Source organism: Megascapheus bottae, chromosome X (assembly GCF_031878675.1).
Source record: "Megascapheus bottae isolate mThoBot1 chromosome X, mThoBot2.hap1, whole genome shotgun sequence".
Classification (NCBI taxonomy): domain Eukaryota; kingdom Metazoa; phylum Chordata; class Mammalia; order Rodentia; family Geomyidae; genus Megascapheus; species Megascapheus bottae.
Genome location: NC_143547.1, coordinates 33,059,783 through 33,085,164, shown reverse-complemented (window position 1 = coordinate 33,085,164; position 25,382 = coordinate 33,059,783). Strand labels below are relative to the sequence as shown.

The 25,382-nt window shown below is 42.9% G+C and overlaps 1 protein-coding gene across 1 annotated transcript; it reads left to right on the top strand.

The window, feature by feature from the left end:
* The first annotated feature begins 2,584 nt into the window (after window positions 1-2,584).
* Window positions 2,585-8,077, top strand: LOC150040776 (zinc finger X-linked protein ZXDA-like). The gene is made up of 2 exons (XM_090326070.1): window positions 2,585-3,916; window positions 4,001-8,077. Exons 1-2 carry the CDS (start codon window positions 2,759-2,761, stop codon window positions 5,651-5,653), a joined length of 2,811 nt encoding a protein of 936 aa, XP_090182196.1. The 5' UTR covers window positions 2,585-2,758; the 3' UTR covers window positions 5,654-8,077.
* Window positions 8,078-25,382: the final 17,305 nt, after the last annotated feature.

Below are 25,382 nucleotides of genomic sequence, written 5' to 3'. Positions count from 1 at the left end.
GCTGGGCTAAGAGAAAATGAGGGTCTCTTCCTAATACCCGAGCATGCGGATGCTTGTCTGTAATCCTTGCCACACAGGAAACTGCATAAGATGAAGGCCGGCTCTGCTAGCTGTGATATACACATAAACCTTGTTACTAGGGTATCTAAAGCAAAGAAGAGTCTGGGAGCAGGCTCTAGTGGTACAGGGGCTGCCTAGGCCTGTGCTTGGCTGAGTTGGAATCTCTCCTCCACTATGGTAATAAACCAAACTAAACTAAACCAAAATAAGAGTTTTAATCTTCTTTAAGTTGATCACAGATGGGTCGCTCCTATGATTCTAGCTCTTCAGGAGGCTGAGACGTGAGAAATGAAGTTTGAAGCACTCCTTTACAGGAGGTCTATGAGGTACTTTCCTCCAACTAACCACCAGAAAGCCAGAGGGGGAAGGAACACTGGCTCAAGAGAAAGCAAGATTTTCACTAGAATGCCAACCCTTGGTGGTAAAGCAAAGAAATGACAGTGCCTATGTCCCAGGCACTTGTACTAGGACTAGTACAAGAAAAAAAAAAAAAAAAGGTAAGTTTGGACCTCTGTGGAACAAAGCATTCACCAATTGCTTTGCCTTCAATTTCCAGAAATGAAGGGGGAAAAAAAGCCTGAGTGAAAAAAAGGCTAAAGGACACACGTAGGCCCTGAGTTCAAGAACGTGTACTAGCACAAAAGAAACAAGGATGTTAACAAAACAAACAGAAAACCCATGATGGTCAGGCAGAAACCTATAAAAATAGTGAAAGCTGTGCTTGGGCCTGGGAGAGTCCGCCCTCAAGTGGTAGGTCGCCAGTATTACAAGAGCAAGGACCTGTTTCTGGGCCCAAGAACATGCATGTTTTGCTTTTTAAAATGACAGGGCAGAGAATATTTCTTTGCCCCGTGATTTCACAGAAAACCTTGTTAAAGCAGATTTTGTTCAAAGAAAAGCAATATGATGCTATGTGTGACTAAATCATAAGGATGTTTACAAATGATGTACGAAACAAGTAAAATACATACAGAGAGCGAGGGGATAATGGGGCCACAATCACGGTTGTCATTTAAAATATAGAACGACCCTATTAAATCGGAGAACAAAGGATGGGAAATGGAACAAAACTATATCCAAGACATAAACTGGCCCATGCTATGGAAGGGAGACTCCAAAAGTGTGAAAACACCAAAATGCGCTAAAGCTCTAAGGGAAGTTTGGATACTGGCCTATAAAGCCACACCGTTTAGGGAGGCGTCCAAGCAAGGAGAAGCTAGAAAGCAGAGCACTACAAAGATTATCACCAAGTCCAGATAATGGTGCATGCATCAGAGGGCACGTGGGTTGTGATTGGGAAGAACAGAATGGCTCTATTCTGGGAGGCTGGCAACATTTTATTTCAACACACAGACCAAGGCCGGCGGCTTGGTCCTGGTTCCGTAGGTGTTGTAGGCACCGCTCTGTACCTCGGATTTGAAGAATGCTTTGATCAAGAGAGAGAACAGTGCGAGTGGGGAATTTTTGCTGACGTTTGAATTTTTTATCTTGTGGTTGAAGACAACTTGGTTTTCTGGCGCAAAGCCCTGCAAGTATGTACTGCCAACTGCTAAGGTGGGACAGGGTGGGGGTGAATCTAGGGCTACTCCAGTGACAAGCCTTGCAGCACCCCGCATGCCTCAAGCTTCCCACTCATCAGACCCTTCACCCCCATATTGAGGTCGGGGTCGACTCAGTGCTGACAAACAGGTCGAGGGGCCATCGTGGCTCAGCAGCTCGCCCAGGCAGGCATCACCACCGGCTACACCCCTGACAGCCAGACTGAGCGTCTTCATCACAGGAGAACAGGTACCCCCGTGGCTCTCAGGCTGCATTTTACTCCTGGCAGCCAAGTGCATCGATTTAGACAGGGCTTAACCTGCGACCCCTGCCAGTCCGGAGAGCTCCCTAAGGGGGGAAGAAACGTTCGGCCTGCTTCCTTGCTTGCTGGGTGACACTGGGCCTGAAACGCCTGTGCTGTGTGTAGAACAGGAAATTTCTCATGGTCTAGGTGTGGTGGTGGACGGCCGAAGTGCGCCTTCAGGCTGAGAGGGGAGACTCCAGGAGAACCCAGGCAGAGCCCGGGGTTCCAGATTCCTGAAGGAATGGCTTTCACCCTCCAGGCTTTGTGCTTGCAGGCTGACAGGTGCTCACATGATTGGGCCCCATCCCTTCCTCTGACCCTGGACTTGGGGGACGAAATCCTGTGCATGTGGGGCACGTTCCTCTGAGACCACTGCCGGCACAGACATCTCCACCCACCCACCCACCATCCATCCATCCATCCATCCATCCATCCATCCATCCATCCATCCATCCATCCTGCCAGCCAGCCAGACGTGAGCAATTCTCCACACAGGAGCAGCAAGCAGGCAACAGGCAGGGGCCCGGGCCAGGCGGGCAGGAAAGTGTTAATTTCCTCTGTAGGCAGTGAGGTAGGAACCCAAGTGGTCCTGCCCCCCAGCTAGGCTCGCCGCCACTGCCCGCAGCTCCTGGAGCCCAGGAGCTGTCATTCGCCCCCTTGGGGGAGGATGCCCTTGGCGACTTCCTCCCAGCACCGGGGCCCCAATTTGTTTCTCGGGGGCTGTGCCCCCGGGCTCTCGGAGCAGTTGCACAGACCCAGTCCCCGAATATTTAAATCACTATGGCGTTAAACACGTTTTAATATCTGATAGGGCCAGTTTCTGCGCATTGCACATTTTTTTTTCCTTTGAGGAACATGTTTGGGCCCGCGGCAGGGGGCGGGGTCGCGCCTCCGCCTCGGCTCTGGTTCCAGCAGAGCCTCCGCGACGCAGAGATGGAAATCCCGGGGCTGCTGCTGGCTCGCCGGACGGCGCCGGGCGGCGGTGGCGGCAGCGGCGGCGGCGGCGGCGGCCCCGCGGGCGGCGGCGGCGGGGTCCACGGAGGCCTCCGCTCTCCGGCTTGTCAGGCCCCGGCGCGCCGCCTCCTCCTGCTCCGGGGGGCCCAAGATGGCGCGGCCGGGCCGCGGAGCCAGGAGGCCCACAGGGCCTCGCGAGGCCCTGGCCCGAGCCTGAGCCCGAGCCCGAGCCCGAGCCCGCTGGCGCCCAGGCCGGATCTTGCGATAGGTGGCGGCGGCAGAGGCAGCGGCAGCGGCGGCGGCGGCGGCGGTGGCGGGGGCAGCAGAGGCGGCGGCGGAGGCGGCGGCGGCGGCAGAGGCAGAGGCAGAGGCAGAGGCAGCGGCGGCGGCGGCGGCGGCGGTGGGGGCGGCAGCGGTGGCGGCAGCGGCGGCGACGACTTCTTCCTGTTGCTGCTCGACCCGGTGGGTGGCGACGTGGAAAGCGCGGGCGCGGAGCAGGCCGGAGGGCCGGTGCGGAGGGAGGAGGCCGAGGCGGGCCTGGGGCCCGAGCGGGGCGAGAGCGTTGCGCGGCCCCCCGGCCGCCCCGCGCTGGTCCCCCGCCGGCTGTCGGGGGTGGCGGCGGCCCCGGTGCCCGTGTCGGCGCCCGTGCCGGTGCCGCTGCCGCTGCCCGTGCCGATGCCTGTGCCGGGCCCCGCGCCGGGCCTGAGCCCCGCGCCGCCTGGCCCCGCGGCGGCCTTCGCGGGCACCATCACCATCCACAACCAGGACCTGCTGCTGCGCTTCGAGAACGGAGTCCTGACCCTGACCACGCCCCCGCTGCCCGCCTGGGAGCCCGGGGTCGCGCCCTTCCCGCAGCCGCAGCAGCCCGGCGGCCCGGCCGCGCCGCCAGCCGCCGGCTTCCCGCACGCCGCCGCCGCGCAGCTGGGCGACTGCCCGGAGCTGCCGCCCGACCTGCTGCTGGCCGAGCCGGCCGAGCCCGCGCCCGCGCCCGCGCCCGCGCCTGCGTCCGTGCCCGCGCCCGTGCCCGACGAGGAGGCCGAGGGCCCGGCGGCGGCGGCCGCGGCGGCCGCGGCGGCGGCGGCGGCGGCGGCGGCGGCGGCGGCGGCCGCGGTGGTGGCGGTGGCGGCGTCGGCGGCCGCCCAGAGCCCCCGCGGGCCGCTGGTGCCCGGCCACCCGGGCGTGGTGCTGTACCTGTGCCCCGAGGCGCAGTGCGGGCAGACGTTCGCCAAGAAGCACCAGCTGAAGGTGCACCTGCTGACGCACAGCAGCAGCCAGGGCCAGCGGCCCTTCAAGTGCCCCCTGGGTGGCTGCGGCTGGACCTTCACCACGTCCTACAAGCTCAAGCGTCACCTGCAGTCGCACGACAAGCTGCGGCCCTTCGGCTGCCCCGCCGACGGCTGCGGCAAGAGCTTCACCACCGTGTACAACCTGAAGGCGCACATGAAGGGCCACGAGCAGGAGAACTCGTTCAAGTGCGACGTGTGCGACGAGAGCTTCCCCACGCAGGCCAAGCTCAGCACCCACCAGCGCAGCCACTTCGAGCCCGAGCGGCCCTACCAGTGCGCCTTCTCGGGCTGCAAGAAGACCTTCATCACCGTGAGCGCCCTCTTCTCCCACAACCGCGCCCACTTCCGGGAGCAGGAGCTGTTCGCCTGCTCCTTCCCGGGCTGCAGCAAGCAGTATGACAAGGCTTGCCGCCTCAAGATCCACCTGCGCAGCCACACCGGCGAGAGGCCCTTCCTGTGCGACTTCGACGGCTGCGGCTGGAACTTCACCAGCATGTCCAAGCTCCTGCGGCACAAGAGGAAGCACGAGGACGACCGCAGGTTCACCTGCCCCGTGGAGGGCTGCGGCAAGTCCTTCACCCGGGCCGAGCACCTCAAGGGCCACAGCATCACCCACCTGGGCACCAAGCCCTTCGTGTGCCCCGTGGAAGGCTGCTGCGCCCGCTTCTCCGCCCGCAGCAGCCTCTACATCCACTCCAAGAAGCACCTGCAGGACGTGGACGCGTGGAAGAGCCGCTGCCCCGTGTCCACCTGCAACAAGCTCTTCACCTCCAAGCACAGCATGAAGACGCACATGGCCAAGAGGCACAACCTGGGCCAGGACCTCTTGGCGCAGCTTGAGGCGGCCAACTCCCTCACGCCCAGCAGCGAGCTGGCCAGCCAGGCCCACGGGGACCTCGGCGGCCCCGAGATCGCGTCTCTCTTCTCCGACGTGCCCGGCGCCGGCTCGGCCGCCGTGCTGGACACGGCCCTGGTCAACTCGGGAATCCTGACGATCGACGTGGCTTCCGTGAGCTCCACCCTGGCCGGGAGCCTGCCCGCGGGCAGTGGCAGTCCCGAGGCCCTGGGGCCCGCGGTGGACGCTCGGGCCTTGAGGGCCGCCAGCGACCTGCCCCAGAGCCTGGACACCTCGCTCTTCTTCGGCACCACGGCCTCGGGCTTTCAGCAGAGCCCCTTGGATCTGGATGACGTCTCCGGTGGGAGCGGGGGGCCCCTGGGCTCCCTGGGCTGCCTGGCCCTGAAGAACGCCAGCGCGGAGCCCCAGGCTCTGACGCCCAGCAGCAAGCTGACGGTGGACACCGAAGCGCTCACCCCTTCCAGCACCCTCTGTGAAAACAGCGTCTCCGAACTCCTGACGCCGGCCAAGGCCGACTGGCACGTCCATCCTGACTCGGACTTCTTCGCGCAGGAGGAGGACAGCCAGTTCGGCTTCTCCTCGCCCACGGGCAGCCATGGCTGCCACAAAGAAACAGATCTCATCGCCGTGGCCGGCGGCTCCTTCTTGGTGTGAGCCCACTCGGTGCGCTCCCGGCCTCGGGGCGGGCTGGGGTCTCCCTCGCGCTGGAGGGGGCTCTGGACGGAACACTTCCTGCCTTGGGATCGAGGGATCATCATCGCTGCTGGCTGCTTTGTGGAAACAGCCCCCCTTCCTCCCTCCCTCTCTGCCTCCCTTCCTGCCCTCCCTCCTGCTCTCCCTGGACTGCAAGTGTGGAGATTTTCATTCTCGTCTGGAGTGGAACTGACAAGTTCTGTGACCCCGAGTGAGAGTCACGTAACTTCTCTGAGCCTTAATATCTTTATTTATAAAGGAGATGTTTGATTGGGTTGCTCTATAATGTTTTGAATTCATTAAGTCCTTGACAAAATGCTTCTTTCCTTCAAAACTTTTGGGACACTCTCAGTGATAATTTTATTTGTATTTTCACGAACATCCTTAAATTATGTTACAATGAGCACGTTTGTATTTGGCCCCTACATTGAATAATTACAAGTTAATGATCCATCTTAATCATGTCAGTGCTTTATGTGTTTCACTATTATTTTGGAAATATTGCTAAATATTGTAGCAGAATTATTCCATATACATCTTTAAAAGTTTCTGGTCTGTAAAAGCATCTGTGTCTATGGTAGTTGACATTAACTATTATTCCATATTATGAGTAAATATTCTATTGGGTTTCAAACTTTCAATTGTCTAATAAATGTTCTAATATTTTTTATTTAGGATGTGAATTGATCTTGTGTCTATATGTAAACGCATTTAGATTTTTGTATATTTTTTTCATTGAAAAATTAGGTTGTTTTTCATGTAGTACTTGCCACAATGTAAATTTTGCTTGTGTCATTCTTATGGTCATGTTTACTTTTTTTCACTGTGTTGAGGCTTGAACCCAGTGCCTGAGCACTGTCCCTAAGCTTTTTAGCTCCAGGCTTGTCTTCTACCACTTAGGCCATATATCTCTACTTCTGGCTGTTTGGTGGTTACTTGGAGATCAACTTCTCATGGATTTTCCTTCATGGGCTGGCTTTGAATCATAATCCTCAGATCTCAGCCTCCTGAGTAGCTAGGATTATAGACATGACCCACTTGTGCCTGGCTCTTCTTTATTGTAGCAGTGAAATCAATATCTTGATCAATTAAGGAATATGGTTTTTGGCATAAACGTTTCATGAATCATGATGTGTTCTTTAATAGGTGTCTTATCATCTCAGATTTTATGTTTTGCATAATAATTTCCAATCAACATATTGATTCTTGATTAATTTTGCTTCTGATATGATGATTTTTTCTGGGAGAATTACTAACAATTGTGGTAAATGCTGTTTTGGGCACTTACAAAATTTAATAAAAATATTCAATGCCAAAATATGTACTCAAGTTATTATAAAACAATTAAGAAACAAATAGCAAGTAAAAATTGTTAGTTATTGTCACTTTTATCTTCTTGACCTCTTTTGATATGGGAGTCTGTGTTGTAGATTTTCCATATAGGTATTTGACATGAACAGACTTAGGATGCACAATTTGTTTTCTGTAGTATAGGACAGATAGTTTAGTATCACAGGCCTCAATTTCTTAGCTGTAACTTATGAGTAGATGCTTTTCTGATGGTTCTGTTTTTTACATAGAAGTAAAAACATGTATTTGGGCTTAATTTGAAAACTTTATGCCATCATTTAATCCTTTCAAATCTTCCTTTTATATATAAGGGAGAGGACATAATTCAGTCCTACTCATGTGCAGACATGAATCTCAAAAGGTTTTTGAGATTCAAGGTAAAGCAGGGAAGGGAATCACTTTTTCCCCTTACACTGAATTATTTTCGCCCTAAAATTGTGGGAAATGCTAGGAGTGAAGATTCACCACATATTTATTTGCACATCTCTCCATGTGGTCCACTTGTTAACATTATTCTCTCTGTTTGTGATGTTAGGGTTCTCTGTGACTGTGAAGCCAGCCTATGTTTTCCTGAGAATCTGGTAATGGGGCAAAGAATGATATTCCTTTCTTTGGTCAGGATTGCTCATCGTTTATAGCTTTCTAGTTGAAAGAAAGTTTGTATCTGAATATTGTGTTAATGCTCTATTATGAGTGTAGCATTTGCCATTTGTGAAATATTTTCATAACTTGTACTTTATTTTCTGTTCAGACAAAACCCTGTGAAGTAGTTTTGGCAAAGTCTGTGTTTCTTATTATAATCTACTCAACTCAAACTCCAACTGGGTTTTGACTGCCTGACAATTCTATGTATAGCTTCAAACAAGGAAGACAAACTCATTTTACCTCTCCTGTCCATGACTTTCATGATTCATTACTGCATCAGAACTAGTTGCTGCTTTCCCATTAATTAGTCTGTTACTTTCTGCTTACATTCTCTCTAGTCCACTCCCTTCTATGTGCATTTCAGTCTTTGTCATATCTTGCTCTTTAAAAACATTTCCTGTCACTATTCCTCAGACATTCTTCTCATGGAACAATTTCTTCTGATACTAACATTTGCTGAGTGTACACTGCAGTTCTGTGTGTAGTGTGAGAAGTTATTTTCTGAGAGTAGATATTACTATATGTATATATGATTCAGATCATAAAGGAGATTATTTTCTATGCTGTTCAGATGAAAAGTGGGTTTTGGTTAATTATTTTCATTTTAAAAAGATTTTGCCAGGGAGTTCTTCTAAAACTTTTTTTTATTTGCTCTAAAGTACTAGTTCAGTAGCATTTGCATGTAGATATCAGTGGATGACAGTTGTTGTAGCACTTGGGAAGTGCACTAAAAATTTTGCCACTATGAAATGTTTCTGTATTAAGTGTGGTGGTATATACCCATACCCTACAGACTCATATATATTTAAAAGTTGTTGTATTCATTCAGTGATCGACAAGAAATAGATATACACTTTAAAATCAGAGATGTGCTTCAAATTTCATTGTGTTTACCTGTTCAACATTTTTTCCTCTTTGCTTTGGAAATATTTGTACTCTTAAAATATATTTCAAAAAATGTTATTATTGCCTCTTAAATAGAGCACTATTTTTTGTGTCTAGTAAATATGTATGTCAAGGATTGAAATGAATACATACGTCTTGAAAATCAAATAAATTTATAAACATAAAGAAAATTTAATGCTGTGGCTTCATTTTTTTAATTGCTTAAACCAATTTCCACCTAATAAAAAATAATAATATATTTTTTGTTGATTGTGGGAATTGAACTCTGGGCCTAGGGGTTGTCTCTGAGCTCTTTAGCTCAAGGCTACCTCGCTACCCCTTGAGCCACAGTGCTACTTCCTGTTTTCTAGTGTTTAATTGTCCATAAGAATCTCCCGGACTTTTTAGTGTCTGGACTGGCTTTGAAACACGATCTTCATCTCAGTCTCCTGAGTAGCTAGGATTACACTGCACCCGGCAATAAAATATAATTTTTTCTGACTTATTCACTTGGGATTTTTAGGACAAATATTTGTTTCTCAGAAAAAAATAGATTTTTATTTGTTCATAGGCTTACAAAATTTTATTGAGCAAATGTTTTCAAACTATTTTGTTTTGGCCAGCTGTGGGGCTTAAACTCTGGGTCTGGGCATTGTCCCTGAGCTCTTCAGCTCAAGGATGGTACTCTATCACTTGAGCTACAGCACCACTTCCTGTTCAAACTATTTTAACTCCTTTTTCTGGTAATGGTGGAGAATAGCTTTGTGCTTTTATGGTAAAAAATTTAGGTTCCTTTGTTTGTAGTATAAATTTGTTATTGTTTATTTTTATTTTTGTGCCTATAGGAGGACTTGACTGAAGGCCTAGGTATGCTGTCTGTTAGATTTTTTGCTCAAGCTAATGCCCTAACACTTGAGCTACAGAGTTTCATAGACTTTGCTGCCCAGGTTGGCTTCAGACACTGATTCTCCAATCTCAGCCTCCTGAGTATCTAGTATTACAGGATGAGCCACCAGCATCCCGATTGCATTCATTTTAAATAATGATATCAGTTCTAATTTTATCCTCTTCACTTTACTTCAAGTATTGGGTTTTAAAAAATTCTTCTCAATTGAAAAGTTGGTAAATTGGTAGATTATGAAGACTATTTATAAAGGCTAGGTTGATCATGTAGGTTATGAGTTTAGAAATGGCATTGATAGAGTACCTGAACAAGGCACTGTAAAAAAAAATAACCATAATGTTTTATCCTTTGAGTATAATTGATATAACAAAATGCCTGTATAGTAGCGTGAAACATAGATAAATTGTGTAACCTATTTAAATTTCTCCCCCAGAAAAGTAAGGGAAGGCAATTTTTAAATAGCAGATTCCACTGTATTTGTTACAAATTAACAAATGTTTATTAGTGAACATTGTACAAAATTCAAAATAACATTTTGAGGGTTCCATAGGAAAAACAGTATGAAACTCTAACCTTTAAGACAATCACAGTTGATAAGAAATAGAAAATCAAGCCGGGCACGGTGGATCACTTCTGTAAATCCAAGCTACTCGGGAGGCTGAGATCTGAGGATCAAGGTTCAAAGCCAGCCCAGGCACAAAAGGACCTGAGACTCTTATCTCCAATTGACCTCTAGAAAATGGGAAATGGTGCTAGGCTCAAAGGTAGGGTGGTAGCCTTGAGCTGAAGTGCTCAGGGCCAGTGCCCAGGCCCAGTTCAAGCCCCATGACCCCTCCCAAAAAAGATAGAAAATCAATATATTAAAAAATTTAAGAGAAAAAGCAGAAAAAAGTTAGACTTGGTATCAAAATGATGGAATGATAAGATAGAATAATATGGAATATACTGTGAACACAGATGCCAGCCAATAATATTATTTTGCCAGTCCTGTGGCTTGAACTCAGGGCCTGGGCACTGTCCTTGGACTTTCTCAAGGATAACACTCTTCCACTTTGAGCCAAAGCACCACTTCCAGCTTTTTCTGTGTATGTAGAACAGAGGAATTGAACCCAGGGCTTCGTGCATGCTAGGCAAGCACTCTATCACTAGACCATGCTCCTAGCCCAAATGTTTTGTTTGTTTGTTTGGTTGGTTGGCTGGTTGGGCTTTTTGTTGATTGAGGGCTTGAACTCATGGTTTGAGCTCCAGTTAGCATTCTACCACATTGAGCCAAAACTAGGTTTCAGGTGATTTACTATAAATAAGTCTCACAGACTTTCCTGCCTAGATTGGCTTTGAACTGTGCTCCTCAGATCTCATGAGAAGCTAGGATTACAGGTGTGAGCCACCAGAATATGGCTAGTAAATGTTCTAATAAAGGAGTCATTCCATGAAAATAAGAGATGTTAATGCATCAAAGTATCTAATTTGTAAATATTAGAAATGGAAAAAAAATAGAAAAGTTGTGTAGCAATCAAAGTGTGACATGATGAAGCATGAAGAAAGACTAAGCAGGGTGCTGGTGCCTCACGCCTGTAATCCTAGCTACTCAGGAGGCTGGGATTTGAGGATCACGGTTCAGAACCAGCCAGGGCAGCAAAGTCTCTGAGACTCTTATCTCCAATTAACCATCAAAAACTGGAAGTGGGACTGTGGCTTAAAGTGGTAGAGCAGCTAGCCTTGAGCTGAAGAGCTTAGGGACATAGCCCAATCCCAGAGTTCAAGCCCCATGACAAGAAAGAAAGGAAAAGGAAGGGAAGGGAAGGGAAGGGAAGGGAAGAGAAGGGGAGGGAGGGGAGGGTAGGGGAGGGGGAGGGGGAGGGGAGGGGGAGGGAAGGACAGACTAGTGTCAGTGGGATGGAGTTCAAGACCCACGAAAAGAAAGAAAGAAAGAGAAAAGAAAGAAAGAAAGAAAGAAAGAAAAAAAGAAAGAAAGAAAGAAAAGAAAGGAAAAAAGAAAGGAAGAAAGAAAAAAAGAATAGAGTTAGTGGGTTGGAAAGGAATGCACATATAGTTGGAGATATATATATATTTTTTTCATAGTCCTAGGCTTGAGCTCAGGACCTGAGCACTTTCCTTTGACTTTCTCTAGGTTAGAAGTCTATCACTTGAGCCATGCACCACTTCTGGCTTTATTCTATGTGTGTGGTACCAAGAAATCGAACCCAGGTCTTCGTGCATGCTAGGCAAGCACTCTACCGCTAGGCCAAACTCCCAGCCCTATAACTTCATTTTTATGCACCTGTATAGCCACTTATGCCAGCACCATTTGTTAAAAAGGCTGTCTTTCTGGCTTTTTCTGTGTATGCGGTACCAAGAAATCAAATCCAGGGCTTCATACATCCTAGGTGAGTACTGAACCTCTAGGCCATACTCCTGGCCCTCTGGATCTGTTTATTAATGATTTGTCGTTTTAACAGTAATTTTATGAATTGTTACACCTTATCTTAGAAGTAATATTTAAATTTTTTATCTCCACTTAAAATGATTTGTCTTTCCTTATATAATCTGTATACCTTACTCCCATATGTCATTCAAATCTCAAATGGAACCTTATCAGATGAGCTTTTAGATTATCCTAACTAAAATAAGTGTTCTGTTTCTTACTCTTGTTCATTTTACTTTTTTCCTCCTGATAAAATACATATTTATTTGTTTTGTATGTATCCTTTTATTTCCACTACAAAGTATTCTTTGTAGCAGCAGGGACTACTATATAATCAACACTTACAACAACATTCAATCCAATAAATATTTGTTCATTTAACTATTTGAATTCTTATTACTCTTCAGTTAAGGATAGAAAACAGGGCCGGGAGTTTGGCCTAGTGGTAGAGTGCGATAGTATTGGTAGGGTTCGATTCTGCGGTACCACATACATAAAAGAAAAGCCTGAAGTGGTGCTAAGGCTCAAGTGGTAGAGCTCTAGCCTTGAGAAAATCCAAGAACAGTGTTCAGGCCCTGACTTCAAGCCCAGTACTGGCAAAAAAAAAAAGAAACAACACCAACAAAAATTTCCAGTGGAAGTCTTAATTTTGTAATTTTGTTTTCTCTTGAAACATTTAATTTTTTCAAAGTATACATTAGCAAAGAAATTATACTTTTATTGGTTGTATAAATTGTATAATAGTTTATTCAGAAATTCCTCTTTTTCTTCCAACTCAATGTGTTTTTCTCAATGTTTATATATTGTTCCTTAAAACGCAACCAAAATTCACATGTTAATCTAGTGTAATTTCTGTCATACATGGAACTTCAAGATGTTTTACAAGATCACTATTTATGGATTTTAAAGGCCAGCAGTGTAACAGCATTTCTTTTATTGCTCTACATAACCCTATAGGAGCTATATTTGTTTTATTATGGGAGATATTTCTAGCATCTTTTTACTAACTCAAAATCAAAAATATGAATCACATACTTGTAAAATAAATATAATGGTTTGCATTAAATCAATTTTCAGGGTAGGATAGTACTGGGTCTTGAACCCAAGGCCTGGGAACTGCTCCTTAGCTTTTTTTGCTCAAGGATAGAACTGTATTACTGGGGAGACAGTTTCACTACAGACTATTTTGATGATTAATAGTCTTATGGACATTCCTGGCCCAGCTGCCTTTGGACCCCACCTCTCAGATCCCATCTTCCTAGTAGTTTGGATTGCAGGCATGAGCCATCAGTGCCTGGCTCATTAAATCAATTTATAAGTGATGGGCATGTTTGTCTTCATTATTTGAGTGTGTCTTAATCTCCTATGTATGCTGGATATAGTAAAACATATAGCTGAGTTAAACTAAGTTTAACTTCAGTAAATATTTTGCTAGTCCTGGGGCTTGAATTCAGGGTGTGGGCACTGTCCCTGAGCTTTTTTGCTCAAGGCTAGTGCTTTACCACTTGTGCCACAACTATATTTCCAGCTTTTGGTGGTTAATTGAGGTATGAGTCTCACAGACTTTCCTGTTCTGGCTGGCTTTGAATCTGGATCCTCAGAGCTTACCCTGAGTAGCTAGGATTACAGGCACGAGCCACTGAAGCCCAGTTAGGAAAACGTTTTTAATGATAGCTTTGCTGTGCTGACTACATTAGAAATGGAGAAGCTAGGAAGGCTACCTCCACATCATACATCAGTGAGAGAGTTCCTAGAAAAAAAAGGCATAGACATTAAGTAAATCACATTTAACGAAAAATAACTTGATTTTTTGGTCTAAAATTATCCATTTATATTTGTATAGATTGTCACTAAATATAATTCTACATGTTGTATAATCATTTAAAAGCCTGTTTTTAACTCCCCCACAAAATAATAAAGCATCATTTAGAATTTTAAAGTTGGCTAGCTAGTGTTTTTATTTTATTTTTATAAAAGGCATTTAATAGCACATAAACTTTGAAATATAAGTATATAATGTATGTAGTTCTTAAATATCACTGCTTTTCCCAATATTTTGTTTGGAAAGTGATGCTGAATAATTCATCATAAATTCTTCTGTAATCACAACAAAAATATTTCACAAAGGTACAATATATGGATTTGCATTAACATTGCATTAACTCTCCATTCATGTACTCATAATAAGGCACTAGTAAAACACACTGTGGATTATTCTAATGGCTCATGCCTGAAATTTTAACTACCCAAGAGGCTGAAATCCGCAGATCACATTTTGAAGCTAGCATGATTAGGAAAGTTTCTGAGACTCTTATCACCAATTAGCCACTGCAAAACCAAAAATGAAGTTGTAGCTCAAGTGGTAGAGTGCTAGCTATTCTTGAGTGAAAAAGCTAAGGGTTAGTACCCAGGCCCTGAGTTTAAGCTTCAGTACGAGTGCAACAACAGCAACCATAAAAGATTGAAGAGAGGATACACTATAGGACTAGAAACACAGCTCAGTTGTATAGCACTTCCCCAGTATACACTACACTTTGGGTTTCATCTTCAACAATCCTCACAAAAGGATATACTAGTGTTTAAAAATAAGGACCATTTTTGTAACAGAGTTACAAGGAGTTTTGTTGAGAAAAACAGTATTTAAAATGCCCACTTCACATAGTCAATAAAGCCTTACATAAGCATTACAATTTCACCATATGTTTAATATTTTTTACAGTGACTCCAGAAAAAAATAACTTTAACCTTGCTTTTTTAAAAAAAAACAAATAAATATGCAAATATACTTAGGAAATACTACTAGCCTCCTGAGTATATATTTTAGGCTGGAATGAATGCATGGCCTGATGAAAAAAAGATGCCAGAATTAGATTTAGCTTTAGTTCTGGTCTCAACAGAAAGCACAATGGTAGATTGTTGTCAAAGTATTTTCCATAGACTCCTTGTTATTGACTAGCCAGTAATACAGGGGCAGAGAAGGGAAGGAGAGAGACAAAAAATGGACAAAACTCAGCAGAAACCTCCCCCTAGATGCAAAACAAAACAAAGCGAAGATTAATGAACTAAGAGTCACCTGGAGCTGATAAAGCCATAGAATTTCTGCTTTAGCTTGGTGAACAGGCGGAAGGTAAATTGTGTTGTGATCTAGTAGGTGGAATTTGAAGCCAAGGACCACGTACAGAGGAACAGCAGCCTAGTCGTGTTCACTTCTCAAATATCATAGTGGGATCCAATCCACAAGATTACAATTTGGGTTGCAAACAGGACACTCATAAAAAGATGCCACTGTGTGGCTGCCTGCTCTGGAGACAAGGTGGGAAAAATATAGCCCAGCCATTCAGTTCAAACTGACAAACACATAAGCCACACAGGGAAAGGCAGTGGTAGTTTTGTTAAAAGGAGGTTGGAAGCCAGGCATTGGAGGCTCACACCTATAATCCTAGCTAGTAAGGAGGCTGAGATCTGAGGATCAAGATTCAAAGCCTGCCCAGGCAAGAAAGGTTGTACAAGTTATCTCCAATAAACTACCCCAAAGCTAGAAGTGGCACTGTAGCTCAAGTGGTAGAGCACTAGCTTTGAGCAGAAAAGGCTCAGAAACAGTGCCCAGGCCCTGAGACAAGCACCAGGACTGGCTCACATAAAGGGACACAGAAGACCTGGAAATTATATCCTGAGGCTCTGCACACACCAGCAGCAGTAGGGCTAGGAGGCTGGCCCAGCAGTTCATGACCTCTGCCCACCTAACCACCCTCCAAGGCCCCATAGGTACCAGTGAGGCAGGTTTTCATTTCACCTCCACTTGGCCTGTGTTCTGCAGCCTTCTACTCAGATGAGGACTGCTGGGACTGGCTACAAGGTTTTTTGTGTTTTTTTTTTTTCTTTTTACATTTTTTTTTTGTTGGTCGGGGGCTTTGAACTCTGGGCCTGAGCACTGACCCTGAGCTCTTCAGCTCAAGTCTAGTGCTCTACCACTTGAGCCACAGTGCCACTTCTGGTTTTCTAGTGATTAATTGGAGATAAGAATCTCACATACTTTAGTGACCAGGCTGGCTTTGAACTGCCATCCTCAGATCTCAGGCTCCCGAGTACCTAGGATTACAGGTGTGAGCCACAGGCACCCGGCTCTACAGGGCTTTTTGAAGTAACAGTTTAATGGCTTCCATTACAAAATTTTCATATATATATAATACTTTACTTGTGTAGGCTACCTCATTAACTTCTTTTGACCACTGGTCCTTTATCTCTTCCCAACTAGTTCCCCTGCCTCTACTACTTTCATACCTTTATTTACTCTTCCTCCCTCTCTCTCTCTTTCTGTCTCTCTCTCTGTCTCTCTCTGTTTTTATTTCTTCCTTTTAACTTCCTTCCTTCCTTCCTTCCTTCCTTCCTTCCTTCCTTCCTTCCTTCCTTCCTTCTTTCTCTCCTTTCTTCCACTTTTCTGGGGGGTTGATCTCACAGTCTAGCTTGCTGTGCTGCGACTCTGCCAATTAAACCACTCCTCCATCCCTATATTTTCATTTTTCTTTTGGATTTGGAATTTTGGGGACTTTTCTGCTTTGGCTTTCTTTGAACTGAGGTCCAAATATCAACATGCTAAGTAGCTAGCTAGGATTACAGATGATCCACAAGTGTCTGGCCATCTCTTTCTCACATATGAGAGATAATATGAGCGATTTGTTCTTTTGAGACTGGCTTATTTCATTTCACATGGCGATCTGTTCTTTTTATGGCTGGATAAAACTTGCTATATAATGCAAATATACACATACATATATATACAAATACACACATAACATTTATCCTTTTATCTTTTTGTAGCCACTTAGGGTGATTCAATAACTGCTTTTTTTGTTGTTCTTGGTCATGAGGCTTGAACACTCGTCCTGGGCGCTGTCACTGAGTGCTGCAGCTCAAGGCTACTACCCTACCCCTTAAGCCATAGCACCACTTCCCATTTTCTAGTGATTAATTGGAGATAAGAGTCTTAAGGACTTTAATGCCCGGGCTGGCTTTTAACAACGATCCTCAGGATTCAACCTCCTGGGTAGCTAGGATTACAGGTGTGAGCCACCATGCTGGGCATAACTTTGCTTTTGAACATAGTTTTTCAATTATAATGAGCATGGAAATATCCTCATAGTAGGTTAACATAGATTCAATTGTGCATGTACCCAAGAGTGTTATACCTAGATCACTTAGTTTCAAATTTTTGATGAACCTCCAGATTAATTTCCAGAGCAGAGGGAATATTTTAAGGGTTCCTTTAACTTACTAACATTTGTTATTTTTTGTTTTCTTGATGATACCTATCCTCACATGGACTCTCAAAGTAATTTTGACTTGAATTTTCCTCATAATTGAAGATACTGAACACTTGGTGTACTTGTAGTCCATTTGTAGTTCTACTTTTGTGAACTGTTCATTTTATTTACTTGTTTATTAAGGAATACACTTTCAGTGTTAATTATTTTTACTTCTTTTCATATTCAGGTTTTTATTCCCTTGTTTGATGGCAAAGATTCTCTTCCATTCTGTAGCCTATCTTTTCACTCTGGTAATAGAATCCTTTGTTTTGCAGAAACTTTTACTTTTGATGGAATGGGTTTGTCAGATCGTTCTATTATTTTCTGAACCATTGGCATCCTACTCAAAAAGCTATTAGCAGCTATTCTTAAGGATTCACAAAATTAAGCTCGGCTCAGTGGCTCACACCTGTAATGCTAGCTACTCAGGAGGCTGAGATCTCAGGATCAAGGTTCAAAGCCATCCCAGGCACTAAAGACCACAAGACTCTTATCTCCAGTTAACCACTAGAAAATGGGAAGTGGTGCCTTGGCTCAAGGGACAACGCTCAGGCCCTGGGGTAGGGCAGTAGCCTTGACCTGAAGAGTTCAGGGACAGTGCCTAAGCCCAGAGTTCAAGCCCCATGACCCCCCGCACAAAAAAGCCATTAGCTATGCCTATATCTTGAAATGTTTTCTCCTAGTCACTTCAATGTTTTAGGTCTTACATTAAGGTCCACCATTATGAAATAATATTTGTACAGAATAAGAAATATTACCTGTGGATATCCAGATTTGCCTGGCATCCATATTTGAAGATTTTCTTTTCTCCAACAAATTTTTAGCACCTTTGTGAAAAATCACCTGCAATAACATATTAGCTTATTTTTGAGTCTTGTAATTTATTATATTGGTCTGTATCTCCATTTGTGTATCAGTGTCATGCTATTTTTCTTACTTTGGGACTGTAATATAATTTGAAGTTAAGAGTGTTATTTCCAACATTGCTGTTTTTGTTCTGCATTGCTTTGGGTCTTGTATGTTCACATATTAATTTTAGGATAGTCTTTTCGACTTCTGCCAAGAATATTATTGGAATTTTGATGGAGATTGCATGGAATATGCAGATTGTTTTCAGTAATCTAGCTAATTTCATAATCTTAATTCTTTGGACATTGAACATGGAAGGTCTTTCTATCTTTTAATGTTTTCTTCAGTTTCTTTCTTCAGTATTTTATAGTTTTCGTTGCACAGGTCTTTCATCTCCTTAGTTATATTCCTGTGTATTTTACATTTTATTTTTGGAGCAATTGTGAATGGGGTTATTTGCTTTATCAGCATGTTCATTATTGCTATTTAGAAAAGTTGCTGAGTTTTGTATGGTAGTTTTGCTGCAAGTGTTGATCAGAGCTAAGAATTTTTTAGTTGACTCTTTTAAGAATATCATTTTATTTGCAAATACGATTATTCTTTTCCTTTCATATTTGTATCCCTTGTTTTTTTGTGCCTTGTTGTGTACCACTAAGTTATTTATTTGAGAGCTCAGTGATTTTATTTAACTTAAGCAGCCACAGCCACAGTTCTTCAAATTGACTTTTTCAGGGAAGTATGATTTTATTTTTGATTTTAGAAATTTTTAATTTTCCTACTCACTTTGCTTAGTTACATGTGCTTGTATAGTTTCTATAGTATCTCTTGCTATTGATTTCTAATTTTATTCAGTTTTGATCTTATAATATTTGAGAAACTATTTTAGTTATCTGGTATTTTAAAGCTGATTTATGGCCTAAAATGTGATGTCTTTTGGAGAGAGATATATAAGTTCTTGAGAAAATTACACATTCTAAAGGTGTTGGATAAAAAAGTTTATATATGCATGCTAAGTACATATAATGTAGTTTAATCTGAAACTTGATCATTTTTTGTTGTTCATAATGACCTAAAAATTGTCGAGAGTAAAAGGTTAAAGTCACTTAATGTAACTCAAGCTGTCTTTATGTATAGTAGTATTTATCTTATGAAATTGGGTGCACCAATACTTGATAGATATATACTTACAATTTTTAAACTTGATGAATTGTTCCCTTTGTTAAGATATAATGAATGTTATCCCTTCTGATTAATTTTAGCTTGAAGTCTACTATATCAGGCATATGTATAAACAGTCCACTTGCTTTAGAATTCCATGTTCTTAGAATAATGTGTTCCATCTGTTCACTTTTAGATATCTTTGGCAGTGAGATAAATTTTCAGTAGACAGCAGTTAGATTTTTTTTCCCAAAGCTATTCATTTTGCATCTTTTAATCAGGAAGTTAGGTCTGATCACACATAGGTTTATTCCTTTTTTTTTTCTTCTGTGCATCATGGGGATTGAACTCAGGATCTGGGCACTGTCCCTGAGCTTTATTCACTAAAGGATAGCATTCTAACATCTAGCCATAGCGCCATTTCCAGTTTTCTGGTGGTTAAGTCGAGCTAAATGTCTCATGGATTTTCCTTCCCAAGCTGGCTTTAAACCGCAGTCCTCGCTTTTAGCCTCCTGTATAGCTAGGATTACAGGCATGAGCCACTTGCACCTGGTTTAGGGTAATTATTAAGTAGTATTACCTTAGAGATTTGCTTTTTTTTACTGAGTTAACCATTTTTAGTCTCCTAGTGAGACTTATTCTTTAATAACCTCTCAGGTTTATGTATAACTTTTCTCATCTTCTATATAAAATATTTCTTTTTATATTTTCTGGGTTATTGGCCATAAATTTCTTTAGTTTATGTAGAAATGTTTTAATTGTATAGAAATAAAAGGAGCCTCTTATTTCTCCTTTGATTCTTAAGTATATGCTTGTCTTGGTTGCTAATGTTTTCCCCAGTCCTTGTCTTCAGCTCAGGGCCTGAGCACTGTCCTTGGATTTTCTCAAGGATAGAGCTCTACCACTTGAGCCTCAGCACCACTTCTGGCTTCTTTCTATGTATGTGGTACCAAGGAACAGAACCTGGGTCTTTGTGCTTGCTAGGCAAGCACTCTACCATTAAGCCAAACTCCTGCCCCCTCCCTTTTTTTCATTTAAGGCCTTTTAGTTCACTAGTCCTTTAGGCTTTTTATTAACATGTCTACTTTTTTGTTACTCATTTTAGTAATATTATTGTGATTTGAATTCAAGAGTCATGCTTGGTAGGTAGGTGCTTTGCCACTTAAGCCATATGTCTAGACCTTATTGCTTTACGTTTGTATTTATTTGTATTTTAAAAAATAAGATCTCAACACTTTATGCCCAATGATGTATTGCTTTACATTTCAGTTTATTTGTATTTTTAAAAATAAGATCTCAATACTTTATGCCCAATGATGGTCTGTGATTTCCCTTCCTACATCTGTCACATAGCTAGCAATTATAGGCATGAACCATCACGCCTGGCTAAGTTGGTTGAGATGAGATCTCACTAATGTTTTGCTTATGTTAGCCTTGAACTAAAATTTTCCCAATATCTGTCTCCCAAAGAGCGGTGATTACATAACATGTGCCACCACATCTTGCACTTGTTTTCTATAATTCATTGGTTTGCCTTTTTGGTTTGTTTTTGCCCATTCTAGGGCTTGACCTCAGAGCCTGGGCTCTGTCTCTGAGCTTTTGTGCTCAAGACTAGAGCTATACCACTTGAGCCACAACTCCACTTCTGGCTTTTCTGGTGCTTAATTGGATATTGAGAGTCTCATGGGAACTTTTCATGCCCAGGCTGACTTCAAACTATGATCCTCAGCCCCCCGAGTAGGTAGGATTACAGGTATGAGCTACCAGCACACAGCCCTAATATTCTTTCTTCCATCAGATTTAGCCCGTTTGTGATGTTTTCCCCTGATTTAAAATTTTGATTTATTGGGCCTTTTATTTCTAAGATTTCTGTTTAATTTTGTTGTACAGTCTTCATATCTTTGCTGAATTTCTCTTCCAATATTCTTGATTTCTCTAATTGTTGACTTTCTCTTCAAGATTTTGAATTTTTTATTTCATTTATCTGTTTACTTAAAATGTATTTGAGGTAATTGACCATTTTAAAACTACATTTAAACTCTAACATTTCAACCATGTCATATATTTGAATTCAGCTATTAAAGATTTGTAGACATTTATTAAGCCTAGTTTATCATAATTTTGTGTTTCTGAGTAGAGTTTATACATATGTAGGGAAGGCTAACTTCAAAGTTTTACTTGGGACTTTTCTTAGTGTTTAATCTTCTCTGAAGGCTTCAATACACAGTACTACTCAGAAAAGAGAAACAGGGCCAGGAGTTTGACCCAGGGGTAGAGTACTTTCCTAGCATACATGAAGTCACAGGCTCGATTCTTTGGTTCCACATACATAGAAAAAGCCAGAAGTGGTGTTGTGGTTTAAGTGGTAGATCTCTATCCTTGAGAAAGCCCAAGGGTAGTGCTCAGGTCCTGAGTTCAAGCACCAGGACTGGCAAAAAAAGAGAAACCATAACAATGCTGTTCAGGCTGGTGCTGTATGTGGACTGAAGAGGGCGGGGCTGAGTAAGGCACAGTTGCCACCTTCAAGGGATGCATTCACTTTAGAAATTTCCTTCCTTTCTGTACACAGAACTACTGCTGTCTCCAATGACTTTCAGAAAGGCAGATTCCCATTTGCTCCAGATGTCCTCCAGTTTGTGCATCCAGCAAAAGTCTAATCCTAGAGGTATCCTTTGAGGGCATCCAAGAATAGAGGAAGTAAACAAAGCATTGAGATTTAAATCAGAAGAGCAGAACCTTCACTGTGCCTGCTGGTATCTATGTTTTCAGATCCTGCCCAGTCATAAACAGTACTACCAGATGGAAAAGAATGACAACTTCAAGCAATCAGCTGGTCTTAGTTTCAGAGTCCCAGTCATACATGTAGCAAACCACATGAAGCAAGGTGGCAGTCTGGGATTTGTGCAATCTGCTGGCCATGGGCGCAGGTTCATATATTTTCTTTATTGTGACCCACGTGTGATAGAGTTGTAGATTTGGCTTTCTTTCTAGTGGAGAGTTGGGGTGGAATATGGCAGATTGTTTCCTACTTTTATCTGCATCACTTTCTATTTTATTGTTTGTGAGATATCTTAATGCCTCTTCAGTAATTCTTTTTTCCTGCTCTCTCTTTCTGTCTTTGTCTCATTTTTCTTTTCTCCTCGTCTTCCTCCATCTCCCCATTCATCTCCTCCCTCCCTCTCTCCCTCTCTGCCTCTTTCCCTCTCTCCCCTCTCTTTCTATCTCTCTTTCTGTATGTCTCTCTGTCTCTCTCTGGAATATTATCTATCCTTTTAACCTCAATCTCTGTCTGTCTCTCTGTCTCTCTCTGGAATATTATCTATCCTTTTAATCTCAATTTTTCTTGCTCAAAAATCAAATAGAAGATATTTCTAATCAGTCATCTGACCTCAAATATAAGGGCTAACTAGAGAGTTGGGAAACCTTATGGCTTAGAACCATGGCTCATATGTTGTGAAGGAATCACCTACTGGACTACTGATGTTAACTGAGCAGATAGTGACATTCAGCAGGGGCTTTCTGACTCACAGCCCACAGGGAATAAAGCAGCTCAGTTTGACCATTGAAGGCCCAGAACAACCCCTACATGATATGTGGCAATAATTGATGACATATAGCCCACTTTCTGATAATTAGTGACACATAAGCCAGTTTTTCCAGACTGACTACCCCCATGTCACCAACTCCAGTGCCTTAGTCTTGGGATCTCTATTGCATCGGTTACTTCTGAGCCTGCCACTCTCCTACCTGGAGAGTATAGTATTGCTTTGCTTTTGCCTTGCATTGAGAAACCTGCTTCTGGCCAGGCACTAGTGACTCATACCTGTAATCCTAGCTACTCTGAAGTCTGAGATCTGCAAATTGTGGTTTAAAGCAAGCAGGAAAGTCTGTGCAATCTTGTTGTCAATTAAGTACCAAAGGAGCCAGAATTGGAGCTGTGGCTCAAGTGGTAGAGCACTATCCCTGAGCAAAAAAAAAAGCCCAGGATATGGAAAAAGAGCCATATAATGTGTGTTGTTAATGTTCTATGTTATTTCTCATTTCTTTTCTTGTCTTTTGGTTATTCTCATATTGTTACAGTATCTTACCTTGTTATCTGATATATTGTATATATGTTTATTTGTTTATTTGAAATAGGATAGGGAGGAGGGGAAAACAAGATGAGGGGAGGGGTGGGGAGATAATTGGGGACAAAAACATGAGAAGGGATATCAATGTATGTGAACTAATGCACCTTCTATCTGGCAAATATAATGTAACCCTTCTATTAATTACAAAAAAATACAAAAAAGAAGAATATAAAAAAAGCTTAGGGACAGTGCCCAGGCCCTGAGTTCAAGCCCCTAGCGTGGCATGAAAGAGTGTGGTGGGGAGAGAGAGAGAGAGAGAGAGAGAGAGAGAGAGAGAGAGAGAGAGAGAGAGAGAGAGAGAGAGAGAGAGAGAGGGAGAGAGAGACCTGCTACTGCTTAATCTGTGTCCATTCTTAAATTATTTCTCTGACAAGATCAGAATGTTCTGATCACTGAACCCAGTAGCCTAAATCTAATGACATAATTTGGCAAAACAACATGTAAGATTTGGGGATCTTTTTGTATTTTCTCTTTCTTCTACCTTGCTTGAAGTAACATAGTTTTGCTGTTCAAGTTCACTTGGAAGTTTTACTCTTATTCAGTCCTTCCTAGAATGTATCATTTTGTAACTGTTTGACACATATAAAAAACCAACAAAAGTTCATAAAAGCACCTTAAATATCCAGTTGCAGTGAAGTTTGCTTAATATTTGCAACCAGGTGTGGTAAAATTAAGCCAGTAAGTAGGAGATGTAAAGAAGATTACAAAGAATATTAGCATTTGGGGGAAAAAGAAAGGATTTTATGGATAAATAAATTTTTCCTAAAAGCAAAGGATTGTCCTAATTTGGAAACATGAAGATAAGGGCAAGCCCAGAAGGATAAAAGCATATCATAAGAGGTTTGTACTGAAATACCAATGGTGAAGTAAGTCTGAGATAAGAAATAGGATATTTTCTAGATAAAAAGGTTATTTGTATAGTAAAATAAAGATTTATGTTAAATAAAAAGATAGCTACAAAATGAAAACAAGGTGATAAAAACAAAATCAGGAGTGTAACACACCTGTAGCAGGAGAGTGATATGTTTTGTGATAAAGTGTAACTGATTTAAAAACCCAAAGTCATCCATAAACTTATAGATTTTTAAAACCTTCCTTCTATAACCCAACAAGCCTAGGACACAAACCTATGTTGTTCCATCTCCCCTTTGAGTTGGCCTACCTTCTACAATGAGGCTGTATTCTTCCTTCTTTTACTAAGTGTTGCTATTATTTTCACTACATTTTATTTTATTTTGTTTTGTTTTTTTCCTCAGTCCTGGGCTTGAGCTTAGGGTCTGTCACTGTCCTTGGACTTTCTCAAGACTAGAGCTCTACCACTTGAGCCACAGGACCACTTCCAGCTTTTTCTATGTATGTGGGACCAAGGAATCAAACCCCAGGTCTTCGCACATGCTAGGCAAGCACTCTACCACTAGGCAAAACTCCTGGCCCCTACATTTTGAAACTTGATTGAAATCTTCCCCTCTACAAGGATGAAGAATTTTATTTTTCCATTTACACATACATACATACACAGAGAGAGAGAGACAGAGAGACAGAGAGACAGAGAGACAGAGAGAGAGAGACAGAGAGAGACAGAGAGAGACAGAGAGAGACAGACAGACAGACAGACAGACAGACAGACAGACAGAGACTGAGAGACGGAGAAAACAGTTGCTTTGTATTAGTGCTAAATTTCTTCTCATTAGAAATGCAATGATGTCCTTCCTCTGAAGTAGTAGAGAGCAGTGTTCCACAGTTGTAATCTGTCATCTGCAACGAACATTGTGGAAGCTGATCCTGCTGTGTCTTCTCTATATAAGTAAATCCATTGTTCCATTCAAGGCTTAACTCTTGTGCTTTCCCTGGTAAATGTAACAAGATGTAACATGCAGAAGTGCTGAGATTCTTGCTCTAGGATTGGTAACATGGATGTGGCCTTCAGCATAACATTATTGTTCATGATAAGAATACAAAAGCAAAATTTAACAATATTTACATTATTCTTATGTCTTATTCATCTTATATAACTGAAAATTTGGTAATATTTCTCCTATCC

Bases quoted from the DNA above. Each gene is read 5' to 3' on its own strand.
- LOC150040776 (XM_090326070.1), top strand. From the start codon at position 2,759: ATGTTTGGGCCCGCGGCAGGGGGCGGGGTCGCGCCTCCGCCTCGGCTC. The intron at 3,917-4,000 runs GCGGCGGCCGCG...GCGGCCGCCCAG, and splicing joins AGGGCCCGGCGGCGGCGGCC to AGCCCCCGCGGGCCGCTGGT.